At 44.3% G+C, this 19,123-nt stretch overlaps 1 protein-coding gene across 1 annotated transcript in view; it reads left to right on the top strand.

Moving 5' to 3' along the window:
- The first annotated feature begins 9,623 nt into the window (after nucleotides 1-9,623).
- Nucleotides 9,624-19,123, top strand: part of LOC129624834 (microtubule-associated tumor suppressor candidate 2-like) — a 142,464-nt gene continuing 132,964 nt past the window's right edge. Inside the window, exons 1-2 of the mRNA XM_055543122.1 lie at nucleotides 9,624-11,039; nucleotides 15,557-15,797. Coding sequence (XP_055399097.1) covers nucleotides 9,624-11,039; nucleotides 15,557-15,797 — 1,657 coding nt within the window. The remainder of the gene's footprint in view (nucleotides 11,040-15,556; nucleotides 15,798-19,123) is intronic.

The raw sequence follows: 19,123 nt of genomic DNA, 5'->3' as shown, positions 1-19,123 counted from the left end.
CCTTGTCTGACTCAGCCAGTTGACTCAGACATATGGATACTATATATGGAGTCCTATATATGGATACTCTTCCTTTCCTGTACGTCAGAAAGGATCTGCTTTTATCTAGATTTAAAGCCTATCTCTCTTTTCAGATTCTTATTAACAAATGCAAGAATGTGATAATATTGGAAGAGTTTGGATCTCATCTAGTACTTTGTAGATGGAATATTAGTCTTCAATATGTTTGCCATTAAAAATAATGGCTAGAGAGAATTTCACTTTGGAGATACACAGCATGAAAGAAGAAGTACAAATAGCGGAACATCATATGAAATGATGTGTAATGTCACTAGAGGTAAAGTAATAAGGAAATAAAATAGCAAGACTTTAAACCTGTCAACTTTAAAAATTGATGATTCTGTGGAAGCTTGGCCTGGGGGCTTAAGACCATGGACTGTGGATTTACATTCCTGCTCTTCCTCATACTTTCAGAAGTTATTTAATGTCTCTCTGCCTTAGTTTCTTCATCTGTAAAAACAAGATAGCAAAATCTAGCCATAGGGTTGTTATATGGATTCAGTGCAGCAAAGCACGGCAAATAGCACCTGGAAATGGTAAATGCTATTCAAGTGTGGAAAATAAATTCCTAGTGTTGAGTGAACTTCATTTCTTAAAAAAGTGCTTTTGAATCCCTGCCGTGTGCCTGCTACTGTTGTGGGCTTGAGACGAGAGTGGGGAACAGAAGATGGGCTGGTTCGGTGGGGGTTGCCTGCTCTCCTGGAGCTTATATAGGACAAGGGGAGGCTGATAATACACAGCCAAATAAACCCAAGAACCAGATCACCTTGGGTGGTGAGAAGTGTGTTCTGAAGAGAGTGTCCAGATGTCCAGTCTGTACTTGGTGTCTTGGCATTCTGTCTGTCTTAGCATTTTAAAATTCTCAGAAGTGTTCCAGTTCTGTACAAGATCTTGTACGTGAATGTTTTTCGTAGCTTTATTTATAATTGCCACAATCTGGAAATAACCCAAACATTCCTCAACCGGGGAAGGTGTGAACAAACTGTGGTACATTGTGTGGAATTGTATTTAGCCATAGAAACGAATGAACTTTGATAGACCCCATATCATGATGAATCTCAGATGCACTGTGCTTGGGAAAGAAGCCAGGCACAGAGGCTGCACACTGTATAGTTACATTTAAATGACATTCTGGAAAAGGCTAAGTGTGGGAACAGAAATCAGATCTCGGTTGCCAGGGGCTGGGGTAAGGGAAGAGTTGACTTGCAAACCGGGGGATTTTGGAGCCTGTGGAACTGTTCTGTATCTTGATTGTGATGGTGGTGATCACATGGTTGACTACATTTGCTGAAACGTGCAGAACGGTACAGTAAAGAGGGTGCAATTTACCATAGATAAATTATGCTTTAATTAAAAATGAAAAAATTCCTAAGCAGAAAAATAGTGTTGCTGTTCAAATGGCAAATAATCTGGTCATTGTGGTCATGAAGAATTTTGGAAGAGAGGAGATGGAACAGATAGATAGTAGGGAAATTGAGAGAGAGAAGGAAGATTGATTGACACTTTTTTCTTGAGGGCAATTAGCATTTATTCAACAAGTAATTATGGGGCATCCATTATGTGCCAGGTCCTGGCATATAGTCTGGGCATAGACTGTGCCTGTAAACAAAACAAAAAACCCTAACGGGGCTTCAAGTTGTGTGTTAAGATGCAAATGTGCTTTCCTGTTTTCACAACGAGGCTACCTTTAGGAATGTATTGTAAGGAAGTAAGGGGGGCATAAAGATATACAGTCAGCAATTTTATCGGAAGAACTATTTTAAAAGACAAAAGCTGAAAACAACCTAAAGTCTGACAGTAGGAGATTGACAGGGAAATTATGGTAAAAGTGACCATTACAAGTAATAAAGTTTTTATTACATGTATTTTTGTGGAGAGGTGTCCATGATATGCAAAGTATAAACCTGGAGTTAAAAAGCTGATTCCCTGAGTGTTAAAAAAAAATCTGGGGTTCTACACATTAATCTCTGTTTTTTATGGTGGGAGTAGGGGACTTTGGTATATTTATTTTCTTAGACAATGAAATTCCATTAAAAAAATAATGGGCAATGTAAGTATTTGAATTTTAGGAAAAAATCACTCAAGACAAAAACAAAATAAAAATTACACATAATAGGCAAAAATGAATACCCTATACTGCCGGGGTCCAGCCCTGGCTGATCCAGGGTATTCGAAGCGGGGACAGCGTCAGCGAGGATCAGGATACAATAGCTTCAATTAGATATTAATTAGAGATGTAAAGAGTAATAGAATGAGGATAGCTCAGTAGGAAAATTCAGTGGAGAAAAGAGGCTGAGTAGCTTGGTTTACGCGGGAGACCAATAAAACTTCAAGACAAGAAGTTTGCACCACTTACGTAGGCCGCAGGCGTCCTTCTGTTCTCCCAAAGGAGAGGAGACACTGAGGCCTCCCCGGTCGGATCTTAGAAGCCCAGGCATAATTAGCAAGCATGGCGGGTTCTGCGCTCCAGATGGAGACTCAGCCAGAGTGAGAGAGAGAGCGACATGGGGAGACCAGTATTTCGAGAAACTGATCCCAATTCTTTATTTTCCATGGTCTACTTTTATACACTGAGATGTTATGCAAAAGTCACATGGGGTCAGCAGTCCTGACTTTTATCAAAGTCAGGTGCTTCATACAAATGTATACAGAGGTCTTGGGGTGTTACATCATCTTCTGGCCAGGGGGCCTGCTGACAATTTATGACCCTCTCCTTGTGACAGCGGTCAGTCAACCAGGACACTTATTTCTCCAGGGGTGATTATTCTTAAAACAGACGCCACCCAAATAAAGTTACATTCCTATAGGGTGAGGGTGTAGTGGGTTTTAGTTAAGGAAAGAATTTATTTAGCCTAAGGTCTAACATGATTAATATCAAAGGTTAATACTTATTTCTTCTATATATTCATTAATGTGTGTAAGGGCAGGGGATATGGAGACTTAGCAACAAACATTGGCTCAACAAATGAAAAACCCTTCACCAATACAATTTCTAATCAGCCCATTATACTAATAGTTTTCTAACTTTTCTAAGGAACCTGTTTTTAGAAGGTTTAAAGCATCTCATGCCTCTCACGGTTGGGAGGCTGTGAGCAATCACATGTGGCCGGACAAGCCTGTCAGGCAGGCTAGAGAACCTTCAGAGGAGTTTGTAGGTTAAAACACTCTTGTCATGCCCAGGAGTTTTTATTAACTGGAGCTCTAGGTTAACTCCTTCTCCAAAAGAGGTGGTGGGGGACAGCCCCCCGTAAAGTCAGAGGTGTAGGTGGGAGCACAAGTAGTAAAGCAGGCAGGCTCTGGTTATGGGGGTAGATGCTCGAGGATTTCCAGGGGGACTCCTGAGGCTCGATCCCGCCTTTGCGTATGTCGAGCCTCCTTCCTCATGACCTTTGCCACGGGCGGAGTGCCTCACTCTGGCCCCCAACACTATATATTCTAGGTGATACTCTGTCCTGGAAGTAAGGATGTTTTTTTAACGTGGAAAACAAATGCTTTCTGTTGTCAAATGCAAAAGAGGCTTCTTTTGGAGAAGCATGCAACATTTTTACTGGGGATACCTAAAATATCAATTCATTTAATATTTTGATGAAATGTAAGATTGGTTTAGCCTTTGGAAAGCCAAGTTATGTCTTTTCCTGGCCCCTTACAAAATAGAGCATTTTGTTTACACACCCTTCACTCAAAAATAAAATAGCCTCTGCTAGCTAAGAAGAAAAGGGAGATTTTTTCTGAACACAGTTCTGATTATATGTTAGAATAAAATGTGATGTAGTACTCATATTATGGACATAGATAAGGAGAGTAAAGCCAGCTGCAGAGAATGGTTCTAGTTTTACATAATTTAGCAACCTTTCACAAAATTCAGCACCACGGATAGCTACAGTGTCCTGGAACATAAGAGTTACCATCTCCCAACCAGTGATTCCCGGAGAAGGAAATGGCACCCCACTCCAGTACTCTTGCCTGGAAAATCCCATGGATGGAGGAGCCTGGTAGGCTGCAGTCCATGGGGTCACTAGGAGTCAGACACAACTGAGCGACTTCACTTTCACTTTTCACTTTCATGCATTGGAGAAGGAAATGGCAACCCACTCCAGTGTTCTTGCCTGGAGAATCCCAGAGATGGCGGAGCCTGGTGGGCTGCTGTCTCTGGGGTCACACAGAGTTGGACACGACTGAAGTGACTTAGCAGCAACCAGTGATTCAACTTTTAATCAAGCAATGAAACTGAATTTGTAAAGTTTATTCAGTCAGCAGTGCATCGAGTTTTAAACTACCTATACCTGTTGAGAATAAACATATACAGCATTATGAAATAGAACCAAGAACCTGGCTATTTCTAAATAATTGCCATTGCAGAAAGCACAGATGAGTGATTACCACAAGACTCTCTAAAATAGTTGAATACATTAACTTGTATGTGAATGCTTGCAAGTCACTTCACATAAAACTATCCTATTAAATTATAGACCTCAATAGATGCTCAGTAAAAATGTCAAACTTTGAAAGTTGGGATTTTGACTTTTTTGCATCATTATTGTATTTACTGTTACAATTTGGGTTTACAGCTTATACATTTTTCTGTATTCTTAAGTTTTTCTGAAGGATAATTTGTTGCATGGTAGGAATTTTAGCTGGAGCTTCTTTGGTGCCTAAGTTTTATTGAGTCAGATGGAATTGCATTTACATTCAAAGGCACAGCACTTGAATATTTATGTGAAAAATCACAACTGATAAAGCATTCCCTAGCAGACTTGGAAACTCAGAATGGAAATACAGTATTTTTCATATCTTTTAAAACCCATGTCTCCATTTAATAACATAAAATCCCTCAAACTTTCTTTAGTTTTTCAATCTTCTAATTAAAATAAATGTTATGACAAATATAAATCAATCATGATGATCAGAATGTGTTTTTCCATATAGTGTTAGTTGCTCAGTTGTGTCTGACTCTTTGCGATGCCACGGACTGTAGCCCGCCAGGCTCCTCTGTCCGTGGAATTCTCCAGACAAGAATACTGAAGTGGGTTGCCATTTCCTTCTCCAGGGGATCTTCCTGACCCAGAGATCGAATTTGGGTGTCCTGCATTGCAGGCGGATTCTTTATCATCTGAACCACCAGGGAAGGCCCTGAGTATTCTGGCATAGCCCTCCTAGGGGGAAGGGAAGAGGGTGCCTTACTGGTTAACCAGTTGGGAAGGTGGACTTTGTAATCTCCATCTTAAAAGACTGAAAAAAAAAATGAGGGCCCATGCTGTATTGAAAGTGATTCATCATTTTGAGCTGAAGTTGGGAGGAGATAATCCCAAGGGTCAACTATGTACAAAAATGCTGTCCCAGACACTGTAGGGAATAGAGAGGTATCTGAGCTGTTAACCTACAACCTAGTGAGCTTGTAGTTTAATAAAGAAAATAAGACACACACAGCTGTAATGAAACTGTGACTGTAGAAAAAGGCTCATCTAAGTATAATAAAAGAAGATGTGTATGCTAAGTCACTCAGTCGTGTCTGACTGTTTGTGACCCCACGGACTGTAGCCTGTCCATGGGATTCTCCAGACAAGAACACTGGAGTGGGTTGTCATGCCCTTCTCCAGGGGATCTTCTCGAGCTAGGGATTGAACCCAAATCTCTTACATCTCCTGCATTGGCAGGTGAGTTCTTTACCACTAGCGCCACCTGGGAAGCCCAATAAAAGATGTGAAATTGAAAGTGAAGTCACTCAGTTGTGCCCAACTCTTTGTGATCCCATGGATAGTAGCCTTCACCAAGCTCCTCTGTCCATGGGATTTTCAAGGCAAGAGTACTGCAGTGGGTTGCCATTTCCTTCTCCAGGGAATCTTCCCAACCCAGGGATCGAACCCAGGTCTTTCACATTGTAGACAGACGCTTTACCATCTGAGCCACCAGGGAAGTCATTTTTTTAAAAAAAATTATATTTATGTACATAAAAGATGTACATAAATATAATTTTTAAAATATGGTATGATAGTGCCAGAAGGAAAGATCTGGGGATTCAGGATGTGGAGAAGTAATATCAAGCTCCTTTTTCACCTTTTTTGGGGAAAGGGGAGAAAGGAGAAATCAGGAAAGGCCTAATGAAAGATTGGCCTTCTGAGCTCAAAGGGTGGAGCTATGGGGTGCTCGTGCTCAGTCGCTCAGCTGTGTCCAACTCTTTGCGACCCCATGGACTGTAACCCACCAGACTCCTCTGTTCATGGAATTTTCTAGGCAAGTATACTGGAGTGGGTTGCCATTTTCTACACCAGGGGGATCTTCCCAACCCAGGGATTGAACCCACATCTACCACATTGGCAGGTGGATTCTTTACCACAGCACCACCTGGGAAGCAAGAAGCTGTGGAATATGAAGGCCAGTTTTACTGGCAGGCACATGTCAAGTAGAAGAGGAAAGGGGATTAAAGCCTGGAAGCATACATGGGCCCAGCGCTCATCAGACCTTGAATGTCAAGCTGGGAGATGTGGCCTTCGCCCATCATTCGGGTAGTGGTATGGTCACACTAGCGGACAGCACAGAGATGGGGGTCTGCTGAGGTCTTCTGTGTCCAGGCACGCCTTCTCTGCTGTACTAGACAGAATAAACATGGTGACAGGAAATTGAAGCGCGAGAGGGAGGAAGAGATTGTGTATGAGGACCTAGATCCTATCCGTCTGCTTAATGATGCAAGAACATATATACACTCAACTGAAAAGGTTCTGGACAAGTTGGTCAAACCATCAGCAGAGATTGCGAGCCAGGGAGAGGCAGGAGAGCCGGAGACATGCCTGATGGTTAATGATGGACAAAGACAGTTTTGTTTGTTGGCAAGGAAGAGGGTGTGGTGCTTACCTGACGTGTCAGTGAGCCTGATGCTGAGTCCGTGTTGGATTTTAGAAAGCACTGGTCACTTGTCACTCTCTAGCAATCACACTGTGGACTGCAGTGGCTGATACTCTGGTTTGGGTTGTCCCTGCCGAGAAGAATTTACTGATTTCCTGCTGCCAGCCTCTGCAGTTCAAGCTCAAGAGGTCTCTTGGTTTCATGCTTATAATTCTGCCCTCAGAGAATTAGAGACGCTTACTTTATGGGTTGGCTCACATTTGTGGAATTCTTGCTGTCTGTGGCTTTCCCGACCCAGAGAGCATGAAGCTCTTTTAAACTGCTGTCTTATTGATTTACCTACATGCTTTTTGTATTTGTGCCAGAGGCACAAGGAAAACACCTTAAAAACTGAATAAAGAAAGAAATATGGATGTACTGAGACTCCCCTCTGTGTCAGGTAACTGAGGCTGGGATCAGAGTGTCAGCACCCTGGTTAGGCTTGAGGCTGGACCTGGGGGCACCACTGGCCTTCTCGGGACCAGCCTGACCTAAGGAGTGGGAGGATGAGGACGTGAGTACAAAGTGGACAGAACGGAAGTGCAACACAGCAGGGAGGGGAAGGTGTACACCTGTGCACAGGCATGTGTGTTTGTCTTTTATTCTGTTTTTTATTTAAAAATTTTATTGAGTATAGTTGATTTATAGTATTGTGTTCAAGTGTACAGCATAGCAATTCAGTTATACATATGCTTTTATCTGTTCTTTTCTGATTCTTACCTGATTCTTTTCTCATACAGTAGTTATAGAGTATTGAGTCGTGTTCCCCGTGGTGTCCAGTCAGCCCTTGTTGGTTATCTATCTTGATTTAGTTGTGTGTGTATGTTAATCATAGGTGAGTGTGTTTGGACAGGATTCTATGAACATGGGGGGAAAGAGTGGAAAGACTTAGGCTAGGATGTTACTGTATCCTGGGGTGGGGAGTAGGGAGAAGGGACAAATAAAAAAAAAAATGACTGACAAAAAATTAGCTTATAGGAAATGATCTCATTAATGGAAAAAGTACACGCTGTGTGTAGATGCAAGCAAATGAACGGAAAAGAATATTTATAGCAAGCATACTCTCATGGGGGATGTGAGGCCTGAGAACAACCTAACACTGGGAGCATGTGATATTGCTTTCTATACCGGTATGTTACATTTGATGATGTCCACCAGGTTTCTCCGTTGTACAGATGAAGTTTTCCTTTGTAAGAAATAAAACAATCTGGAGGGTGGTGCTCTAAGATTGTGTAAATATCCTGTTTCCCAGCAGTTTTGCACTTGGTGATTTTAGCAACCATTGGTGTCCCTCATCCAAGATAATTATTACTCTGGTGAATACAAAGTGGTGATTTTTCTAATTGTCTAATTTTTCTTGTATCAGTTGGTATTCTTCTGTGAAGAAGAACCTTCCTTTCTTGTCCGCCCTTTTTAATCAGTATCAGTATGAACTTGTGGATTTTTAAAATATAAACTTAAGATTTAATGTGTGTTTATAATCCACTTCTAACATTAATCATTTCGATGTTACGTTCTCCCGTGCCCCTATCAGAAAAGTTTTGGAGAAATAGTATCTGGATTGAGTGAATGAAGTAATGGTAGGAAAGTGATGAATAAATCTGTGTTTACTAAGAGTTTCTATCTGTCAATCTAGTATACTTTTCTTTTTATTTCTCTCTAGGTCTCATGGACTAATTGGCTCTCATTCAGCCGGAACCCAACAGATAAGTCGTCCTTCTGTGTGTGAAGAAAATGCTCAGTTTTAAAACTGCTCTGAAAATGATGAAAGCAGGATTGCCCCGGTGACGCTGTCAGGGGGCGACAAGCAGCTTGAGAATTTCCTCTTCTCCAGGTAGCAGCTTGAAGGACACCCCTTTCCATTAAGGAGGACTGCATGGCAGGCAGCCCCCACTGACGGCTGGAAAATGAGCGTTCCAGTGGCTCCTAAGAAGTCATGTTACAGCGAATTGCGGGACAGCAGAAACGGAGCAAAAAATAATAATGACCAAGTCCTGAGTTTGGGAGATGCCAATGCCAACCCCGTCATGTTGGAGGTTGGCTCCTCTTCTGACGAGCCTGCCACATGTGCTGTGCCAGAGGAAGTTGGAAATGCAAATTTGAGGGGACCAGAGAGTAGTCCCCGTATCCCAAAGGAGTTTCACCCACTTCAGGGCTTTGCGAAGGCATCTCAGGCCGTCCCCGCTGGCCTGAAGGATTTTAAATTCTCTCCGATGGCTCAGAGAGAATGGAATGAAGAGTCCGAGCTGGAGAGAGGCACAGACCACCTACAGGCCCTTCGGGGTCTCCAGGGACCAGGTCTGCTGAGTCGGAGGACTGTCATGGGCGAGTCTAGCCTGGAGGTTCCAGCTAAGCGGGAGGCTGATGTCCCCCGGCTTGTCCCCAAGGATAAGTTGGCCAAGACCCTTGACAACGAGGAACTGAGGAGGCATTCTTTGGAAAGAGTTAGCAGTTCTGCTGCAGCAGTGGACGTGCTCACAAAGGAGCGGGCTGGGGGCCTGGCCTGGCCGCTTCCACAACCCACAGGGCTGGGGTCCCCAGAAGCCCCGCATCTGGTGCCCGGTGGTGGGGAGGGGCCGCCGAAGACGGGGACAGCCCCTTCTCCAGGGCAGCCTTGTCCTCTGGTGGATGAGACCTCAGAGGGAAAGGGCGCACGTAATCCTAAACCATCTACCTCAGTAACCATGGAGACTGTCCCCTTAGAGACCCAGCCAGAGAGGGGACGGGTACCCAAGGTCAGCGCCCAGAGCACAGTACCTTCTGCCCATCCAGAGTGCGCTCTCGATTGCTCTCCAGCCTCGAAGGATGTCCCGAGAAGGCCAGAAGCACAAGTGGGTCCGGGGAAGGTGGAATACAAGACAGAGCTGAAACCTGTGCAGGAGTTCAAGTCCACCCAGGTGGGGGAGCTGGGGTATCGTCAGGGGCATGGCGTGTCACCTCTCGGGAGAAAGGAGCCAGCTGGGGAGGTGCAGCCAGGAGCCTCAGCCGCTGGGTTGAGCAGCCTGGCACACGGTGTTCCCCACCCCCCGGGTGCAGGAAAAGACAGAGGTGAGCCGGAGAAGGGAGGTGAGGACGGGTCTCTCCGAACCACCCCCAAACCGAGCCCCGGTTCCTCACGAGCTGCGGATCAGCAACCCATGGCCAGAAGTTTGCCAGGCGCAGCTCGGAAGGTGGGTGAAACGGTGCCCAACGGTGTGTCACCAGGGGATGGTCACGTAGCTTTTGTTCCTGGAGATTCGACTGACAGCAGGCCCTCTGGTGCCAGCTACGAGAGAGGCGTCCTGGGAGATGGGAACAGCGTCAACACTATGGTTTTTGACTCAGCTTCCTCTGTTGGAGAGAGTGAAACTCGGGTCCCTGAGCCCCCCGACCCTCCAAGCAGCCGCTCAGAAGCCGAGGAAAGCCAAGAGGTCTCTCTATCTGTTGCAGAGACCAGGAACCATCTGGAACCTGCAGTGAAGACTGAAAGCACCTCTCCAGCGAGGGCAGATGTCCTTCTCGGTGTCCCCACGTCCCTCCACCCAGAGACAACCGTGAATGTGACCTGCCAGCCCCCGCCACCCAGCAGCCGCTTTCAGGACTTGGGCACGTCAAGTGTGGATGTGGGGTCCCCCCCGGCCGCCCTGCCTCCCGCTGACAGCACCGGGTTGTCACATGCATCCCCCAAAGTGCCTGCCAAGAACGCCTGCCCTGGGGCCCTCCCCCGTCCCGAGGACACACCCACCTCACTGGAGGGGACGGTGGGCCCCCCGGTTGAGAAGAGGGAAGAGCGGGCGGACCCCAGGCCCATCGTGATGCCCAAGCCCAAGCACGTGAGGCCCAAGATCATCACCTACATCCGGAGGAGCCCGCAGGCCCTCGGCCAGGTGGACGCATCGCTGGTTCCCGTGGGGCTCCCTTATGCTCCGCCTGCGTGCAGCGTGGCTCTCCCCAAAGAGGACAAGGCGGCAGGTGGTGACCTGAAGCCAGCTGCTGGCCTCTACGAGAAGTTCAAGCCGGACCTGCAGAGGCCCCGGGTGTTCAGCTCTGGACTAGTGGTGTCGGGGATCAAGCCCCCAGGACATCCCTTCAGTCCAATGAGTGAGAAGTTTTTGCAGGAGGTAAGAGAATGTCATTGTGAGACAGTCTGTGAGTTGAACATCCTAAAGTTCGTGAGGTGTTTTCAATGAATCGTGAAAGCAGAGTGTCCTCTCGTAGCAAATTCTAGACACTGATGGACGCAGTTGTATAGAAAGGGGTGTTTTGAATTAGAGCAGATTGCAGGCAAATGAACGGTTTCCACTGGAAGAGATTGATGATCAGAATGAGGTGGATCTAACATCTAAAGGGATTCTTTTAAATTCTGCCTGACATAATACATAAAAGTTAGAAAAGCATTTAAATTGATTGGCTTCCGTATTTAAATTGTTCTTGTTGTTGTTCAGTCGCCTAGTCGTGTCCGACTCTTTGCGACCCCATGGCCTGCAGCACACCAGGCTTCCCTGTCCATCACCATCTCCTGGAGTTTGCTCAAACTCAGGCTCTTTGAGTCAGCCATCCAACCATCTCATCCTCTGTTATCCCCTTCTCCTCCTGCCTTCAGTCTTTCCCAGCATCATCAGGGTCTTTTCCAATGAGCTGGGTCTTCGCATCAGATGGCCAAAGTATTGGAGTTTTAGCTTCAGCATCAGTCCTTCCAGTAAATATTCAGGGTTGATTTCCTTTGTTGTTATTCAGTCGCTTAGTCCTGTCTGATTCTTTGCGACCCCAAGGACTGCAGCATGCCAGGCCTCGCTCTCCTTCACTATGTCCTGGAGTTTGCTCAAACTGCCACTGAGTCAGTGATTTCCTTTAGGATTGACTAGTTTGATCTCCTTGCTGATAAGTGAGCACAATTCTTCTATAAAGTAGTGGGGAAAAAACCCCAAATGAATATATTATTCAAAGTGCTCAGACTTGATCCTCTTCTGAAGGAGAATATTTCCCTATGGGAGACTTTTGTGTTTGTACACAGTACAGTGAGTAGAAAATAATGTGTTAGGCATGGGCTCTGTTTTAAGTCAAAACAATAATTACAGCTAGCATTTAGTTGAGTGCCTGCTATGTCCTGGGACCACATAGCGTCACATTTCATCTTTGCCCATCTTCGCCAACCCTTGCTCTGATTCTCTGGAGGGCAGGATTGTGGTGCTCTCACCATTGTCCGGATGAGGAAGCAGATTTGGAGAGCTCTGAGTCTCTCATCGAAAGCCACAAAACAAGGGCAGCGCTGAGATGGCCACCTGGGTCCTCACTGTGCCACCCCTCTCAGTACCGCAGGGCTGGGGCCAGTTGTTCTCCCAGAGCTCAGAGAGCAGGTTTTCCTTGGACTCAAATCTCATTACACCCAGCGATCAATTGAGAGGAAAGTGAGGCCAGGTCAGTGCTCCCCCTGACACTCTCCAGTTCTTCCCAGACCGCGGTGGACACGGGCTGGAGCTGGTAGGATGGCTCAGCTGTTAGGATGCCCTCCGTCTGGCTCCTTCACTTCCTGACCACCTGGCCTTCCTTCCCGCTCCTTTTGCTGCCTCAGGGCCTTTGGACATCCCGCTGCTCAGAATATTCTTCTCTCAGATACCTGAACGGAGAAGGCAGTGGCACCGCACTCCAGTACTCTTGCCTGGAACGTCCCATGGACGGAGGAGCCTGGTGGGCTGCAGTCTGTGGGTCGCAAAGAGTCGGACACGACTGAGTGACTTTCCTTTCACTTTTCACTTTCATGCATTGGAGAAGGAAATGGCAGCCCACTCCAGTGTTCTTGCCTGGAGAATCCCAGGGACGGTGGAGCCTGGTGGGCTGCCATCTGTGGGGTCACACAGAGTCGGACACGACTGAAGTGACTTAGCAGCAGCAGCAGCAGAAGATACCTGGAAGACTCTCCTTCACATTCTGTAGTTCTCTGTTCAAAATATCACTTCATTACGGAGTTTCATTTGAGGAAGTGTAGGTGGTACTGTGGTGAAGAATCTGCCTGCCAGTGCAGGAGATGCAGGAGACTAGGATTTGATCCCTAGGTTGGAAAGATCTCCTAGAGAAGGAAATGGCTACCCACTCCAGTCTTCCTGCCGGGAAAACTCCAAGGACAGAGGAGCCTTGCGGGCTACAGTGCATGGGGTAGCAAAGAGTTGGGCACGACTGAGCGTGCTTCATTCAGTTCTTCAAATAAAGTAATTCTGTGGCAGCTCCTCCCCCCAAAAAGATACCCCAGATTTTTCTCTGAGAAACACGTTTGTGAGAAAAACTGTATTTAGAGATGTAGACAAGAATCCTGTTGCTCTTTCTCTCTGACCCGTCTTATCGTTTCTTGTGTATATTTTCCATCTTTGTTGCTTCTGGTCCTTCCATAAAATATAGAGTAGTTTCTATATTAGATGCACGTTCCTCCCTGCCCACCCCCACAATATTCTGAAGTCTTAACCGTGTGGAAGCCATCCCAAGTCTTCACGAAGTGGCTTGAGTGTTCCTGCAGCTTTAGTAGCTCTGAGGGGTTGGGAGAGATCCCATTAGCATGGGGACAGAAGTGCCACTGGGCACCAGCCCCTTGATCTGAGGACTGTTTTCTGCCTTAATCAGAGAATCTAGGGCCCAGACCCTTTCTTCAGGCTACAGTAAGAACCTATTTGCTTGTGTGCCTGAAATGATTTTAGAAATTTGAAATCACGAGGATTCTTTAGTTTGCTTTTAAATTATTTCTCTACAAATACTCCACTGGAGAAGCAGGGGGAAAACCCCCATTTGAGGTTAATCTCCTGTGTCTCTGACTGTGCAGTGGCACCTGCTGTGCTCTGTCAATAAAGATGAAAGAAAAGAGTGTGACGCTTTCTTGTAGACGCTCTTGTTTTATTAAAAATGCACAGAGTAGGCATCTAAGGAATACCTTTTGTTATCTTACCAGAGACAAATTACCCAACAAAATGATCGGCACCGAAGTTCCTGTAATCGTTAAGGTCGTTTTCCAATGATGGCATGATGAATTTTGACCCAGGAAACCTATCCAGTTTGAAAAAAATGGAATAATTACTGAGATAAGACATTGCAATCTGAAAAATGTAGGTTAGATGTAGGTTAGAAATGGTCATTTCTTCATGAGAGCACCTGCTGAAAGACATGAACAATGCCACCAAACATGTAGACACTAACATTTAAAAATCGAGGGAATATGAGTATAATTGAAATGCCAAAGATTGATAGTGAGAGAGTAAGTAGAAATAGTAAAAATTTTATCAGAGAGCAGATGTAGAATATTCTTTCATAGGAGTATAATTTGCTGGAGCCTGAGTTCTGTCTATTGGCTATAGCGATCATACATATTTTACAATGTGATTATGATAAAACTTTAAAGGCCTCATCTTTTGTTTCAATAATGTCAATTTAAAGAGAACGTTTATCTATTTCGACATTAAAAGAGTATTAAATTAAGGGTTTATCTCTTCAGCAGCCTGGATCACAGCTTTATAGCCCCTATTAAAGAATGTTGTTAAATGCCTGTGATTCCTGAATAGAAACGGGTTTGACTTGTAAAATGTATTGTGATTTAGAGTAGACTTAATTAACATGTATGTCTTTTCATAAGCCTCTGACTCTATTTTTTTTTAACTTGAAGTAAGGTTATATTTCAGTGACTTATGTTCTTCATTTCTAGCATGAGGAAACACTGATGTTATGAACAGGCTTTGTGAGTACAGAATTGCATATATAAAAGGTAGCCATATGATTGCATATATGTAAGGTAGCCATCCATTGTGTTCTAATCCAAACTGTTAACCACAGGAAGTAGTAACATGATAACATGATGTTATGTTATTGGATTCAGGAAAGAATGAAGCATGATTCCTTTATTTAATAGATGTTTGTTGATTTCAGCTCTGTGCTAGACATTGTTCTAGGTGCTATGAATTCAACAGTCAACAAGACTCTGCCCCAAAACTTCCATTCTAGCGAAACTTGCTCAAACATTCCTGGAGGCACCACCATACTAGGGAAGACAATCAGAGGTAATTGAGTCTCTCATTTTTAATTATATCAACAGAATATAGAGGCCTGAAAACACATCTTTCCATTAACTTCTCTATTCTTCCATTAAATAACCTTTCTTCCCTCATTAACAATGCATAGTTTATTTCCTAAGTAGCCTAATAAAGACTTAACCTAAATTGATAAAGTTCATCAACCTGTTGTAAGACAAGGTCACCAGAAAAACTGTGCCTGTTCTCCTTAGGAATAAGGAAACTTTCATAATTCCATGAACATTTGCTGAATTCTTGCCTTGCATCATTGACATTATTTATAGATTGACTACTTGCACAAATTCCAATGATTTCATAGTGATATCATTTTAAAATCTTATGGAGGGAGTTCTTGTTTCTCCCAGTGGAATGTAGATTCATAGCGTATTAGAACCAGCATAGACCGAAGGGATCATCCCGTTGCGGTCAACTTAGAGATGAAGACCCTGGGCCCAGAGAAGGTAAGTGATGGGTGATGGAGCAGCTCAGTGATGCCAGAGTGGTCATTGTTGGAGCCTTGGTCGTAGGACGAGGTTCAGTGCTCATCCTATGATGTGCGGTTTTCTGATTGAGCGTCTGGTCATTTATCCTAGGTTGCAGAACGCCCTGGAAAAGAAGAATTTTGTTCTCCTCCCTATACTCATTACGAAGTTCCCCCAACTTTCTATCGCTCGGCCATGCTCCTTAAGCCCCAGCTGGGATTGGGTGCGATGTCACGTTTACCGTCTGCCAAGAGCAGGATCCTGATTGCGAGTCAGAGGTCTTCAGCGAGTGCCATCCACCCCCCGGGAACCATAGCCGCAGCTGCCAGTCTCTACAGTTCCGACCCTGCAGGTAACCAGTGCAGCAGACACTGCTTTTCCTGCTGTGCTTTAAAATAGTGAGTGAATAAAATGAGGGTAGCTGTCTAAAGTAGGAATGCCTCTCCTTCTTTAGAAGGGCCTTTTCCCCTTCTTCCATTTGATTGTAGATATGGACGCTTGTCAAGACTCCTCTATCTACCACTGTCTTCCTCTGCGTCACCCTTAAAATGACGGCCCTTATAATCACCACTTTACGGCTTTTAGTTTCTCCCTTCCCTGATGCATCTTATGGACCAGGGTTCAAAAAATTGTTTCTGTAAAGGGCTACATAGTATTAATAAGTATTTTAGGCTCTCTGGGCCATAATGATCTGCGTTGTAACTACTTAGCATGAGAGTAGCCAGAGACAGTATGTGCATGCATGGGTGCAGCTGTGTTTCAACACAGCTTAATTTGCACAGATACAGGCACACCTGGGAGATGCTGTGGGTTCAGTATTTGCTTCACGCAATAAACGAGTTTTGAGGGTTTGTGTGTGTGTGTGGTTTCCCAGTGCACCTAAAAATTATGTTCACGCTGTGTGTGCTCAGTCTCTTAGTCGTGTCCGGCTCTTTGTGAACCATGGACTGTAGCCCATCAGGCTCCTCTGTCCATGGATTTTCCAGGCAAGAGTATTGGAGTGGGTGGGGTAGCCATGCCCTCCTCCAGGGCATCTTCCTGACCCATGAATTGAACTCATGTCTCTTGTTTCTCCTCCATTGCAAACAGATTCTTTACCCACTGAGCCATCTGGGAAGCACTGGAGTCTATTAAATGTGCAGTAACATTATGTATTAAAAAGCAGTGTATCTACCTTAATTAAGAGCTGTTTATTTATAAAAAATCTGAACCATCATCTGAGCCTTCAACAAGTCATGCTAATAACATCAAATATGACTGATCACGGATCAGCATAACAAGCATAATAGTAATTTAAAAGTTTGAAGTATTGTGAGAGTTACCAAAATGTGACACAGAAACATGAAGTGAGCAAATGCTGGTTGGAAAATGGCGCTGATAGAGTCCTTGAGGAGGGTTGCCATAAACTTTTGATTTATTTAAAAATGCAGCATTTGTGGAGTGCAGTAAAATGAGGTATGTCTGTAGGGGACTGGATTTGGCCTGTGGAGAGAGACCTTCCTGCAGTACAGCAGTGACCGTGTCACTCTTTTCAGCTTTTACACGTCTTGAACAACCCATGTTTGCCCACAGAATGGCCCTGCCACCTGCTCCAGCCCTGTCCTGTTCTGCACTGGCTGGACCATGTCCCCCACTGATGTTCTCTGCTCTTCTCTTTCTGTCTCTCTGTCCCTTCTTCTGCTCATTTCATTTCCTCTAAGTTTTACTTTATTGTCCTGTCTTATTACGGAAATAATACATACCTGTTGTAAAAAATTTTGAATATAGAAAAGTATAAAGAAGAAAGTCACTGTACTTACATTTTTAGCATCCAACCAGAGTTAATATTATGGAAATTTTTCTTCCCACGTGTTTCTTGGCGTGCATGCTTTAATAGCTGAATTAATACTGAATGTGAATTTTGATTTTTCCTACTAATATTATATTGTAGGCATTTCCTATGCTGTCAGTGTTTTAGAAATATTTTAATGGCAGCATGAGATTCTGTTTTATTCACTTACTTATTGTTTTAACAAATTCTGGGTGGTTATTATGTACTAATAGTTGTAAATCGAGGGCTGCAGCAGTGAGCAGAGAACTCCTGCCTTTGTGCAACGTAGTCTAATGGATGAAATAGTAAAACAGCACAAAGATAAATGCATTATTAGAGATTGTGGTAAGTGTTAGGAAAGCGAGAAACATAGTGCTTTGAGAAATTGCAACGGTAAGTGTTACATGAATGGGACAACCGTGGTTCTGGGCAGCCTCTTGGAGGAGGTAGAAGAATGGGTGGGGAATAGAATCAGAGTTTACTTATGCAAATTGGGCTTTGCTCGTTCTCCACTGTCTTCCATAATGTTGCAATTTGGATCTTTGAATTTATTTGTTTTCTTTCATATTCTTCTCTTAGATTATCTGAAGTGTAATTATTGCATAAATGCAGGTTCCAAACATTTTTTAAGGCTGACTTATTTTCTAGAAAATGTGTAAGAATTATTTTCATACTGTTGTTGAAACGCTTCTCAATGCCACACCCTTGCCAATGTTGAGTATTACCATTACAGTGATTATCGCTACTACTGCTGTTATTATTGTATTTCTTTTTAAAAAGGTTATATTTCGCTTGGCTGCATCGGGTCTTAGTTGTGGCATGCAAACTCTTAGCTGTAGCATGTGGGATTTCTGACCAGGGATCACACCCAGGCCCCTTGCATTGGGAGCATGGAGTCTTAGCCACTGGCCCACCAGGGAAGTTCCTGCAATTCTTTTATTATTAGTGGAAGGACACATTTTTTAATCTGTTTGTCATTTTGTGAGTTGTCATTTACTCAGGTGATTACTGGTCGTCATAGTGGTTAGTTGTTTTCCTGGCAAGCACTGCTATAAAAATCAGATTTTTTTTTACCGGTTCCCATGATGTATGTGTATTATGATGGATCTACCTGCTGTTACAGGACTGCTGCAGGTTAATTATGTGTTCAGTCACTCATTCAACAATTAGTGCTGCGGGGCAGTTACGTGCCAACCTTGTTCTAGGTGTGGGATAAAGCCGTGACAACAGAAAAAAGTCCTGGTCCTTGTTTTAGAATTTCAGAATGGGAGTGGGCACACGTTTTTTTTAGTGGATAAATAAATAACATTGTTTATCGGGAGCCGTTGTTCAGTCGCTCAGTCACATCCGACTCTTTGCGACCCCATGAACTGCAGCATGCCAGGCTTTACTAGTATTGAAGAAAATGAATCAGAGAAGGATGAATAGGAAGTTTGGGACAGGAAGAAGGGGGATTCCAATTTTATTTTTTGAAGAAGTAGTTTTAAATATTTATTTAAGCATCTACTTTCATTTTCTGCTCCCTTTATGTTTTTATGGCTTTTTTGGTTGTTGTTTTATTTTCATTTATTGTATATATTTCTTTGGTCATGCTCCATGGCACTCAGGATCTTAGTTCCCTGACCATGGGTGGAACCTGAGCCCCCTGCATTGGGAGCGTGGAGTCTTAACCACTGGTCCACCAGGGAAGTCCCAGGATTCCAATTTTAAATAAAGTGGCTGGGAAAGGCCTTCCTGAGAGATGACCTTTAAGCCAGTCCCCAAAGGAGGGCAGGGAGGAAAAAGCCAATGCAAAGGCCCTGGGGTGGCAGGAAGGCCAGGGAGGCTGGAGCTGAGTGAGGGGGCGGGAGGACGGGCTGAGAATGGGA

Source organism: Bubalus kerabau, chromosome 12 (genome assembly GCF_029407905.1).
Source record: "Bubalus kerabau isolate K-KA32 ecotype Philippines breed swamp buffalo chromosome 12, PCC_UOA_SB_1v2, whole genome shotgun sequence".
Taxonomy (NCBI): Eukaryota; Metazoa; Chordata; class Mammalia; order Artiodactyla; family Bovidae; genus Bubalus; species Bubalus kerabau.
The sequence above is the reverse complement of the archived record's forward strand: the minus strand, read 5'-3'. Positions and strand labels throughout refer to the sequence as shown.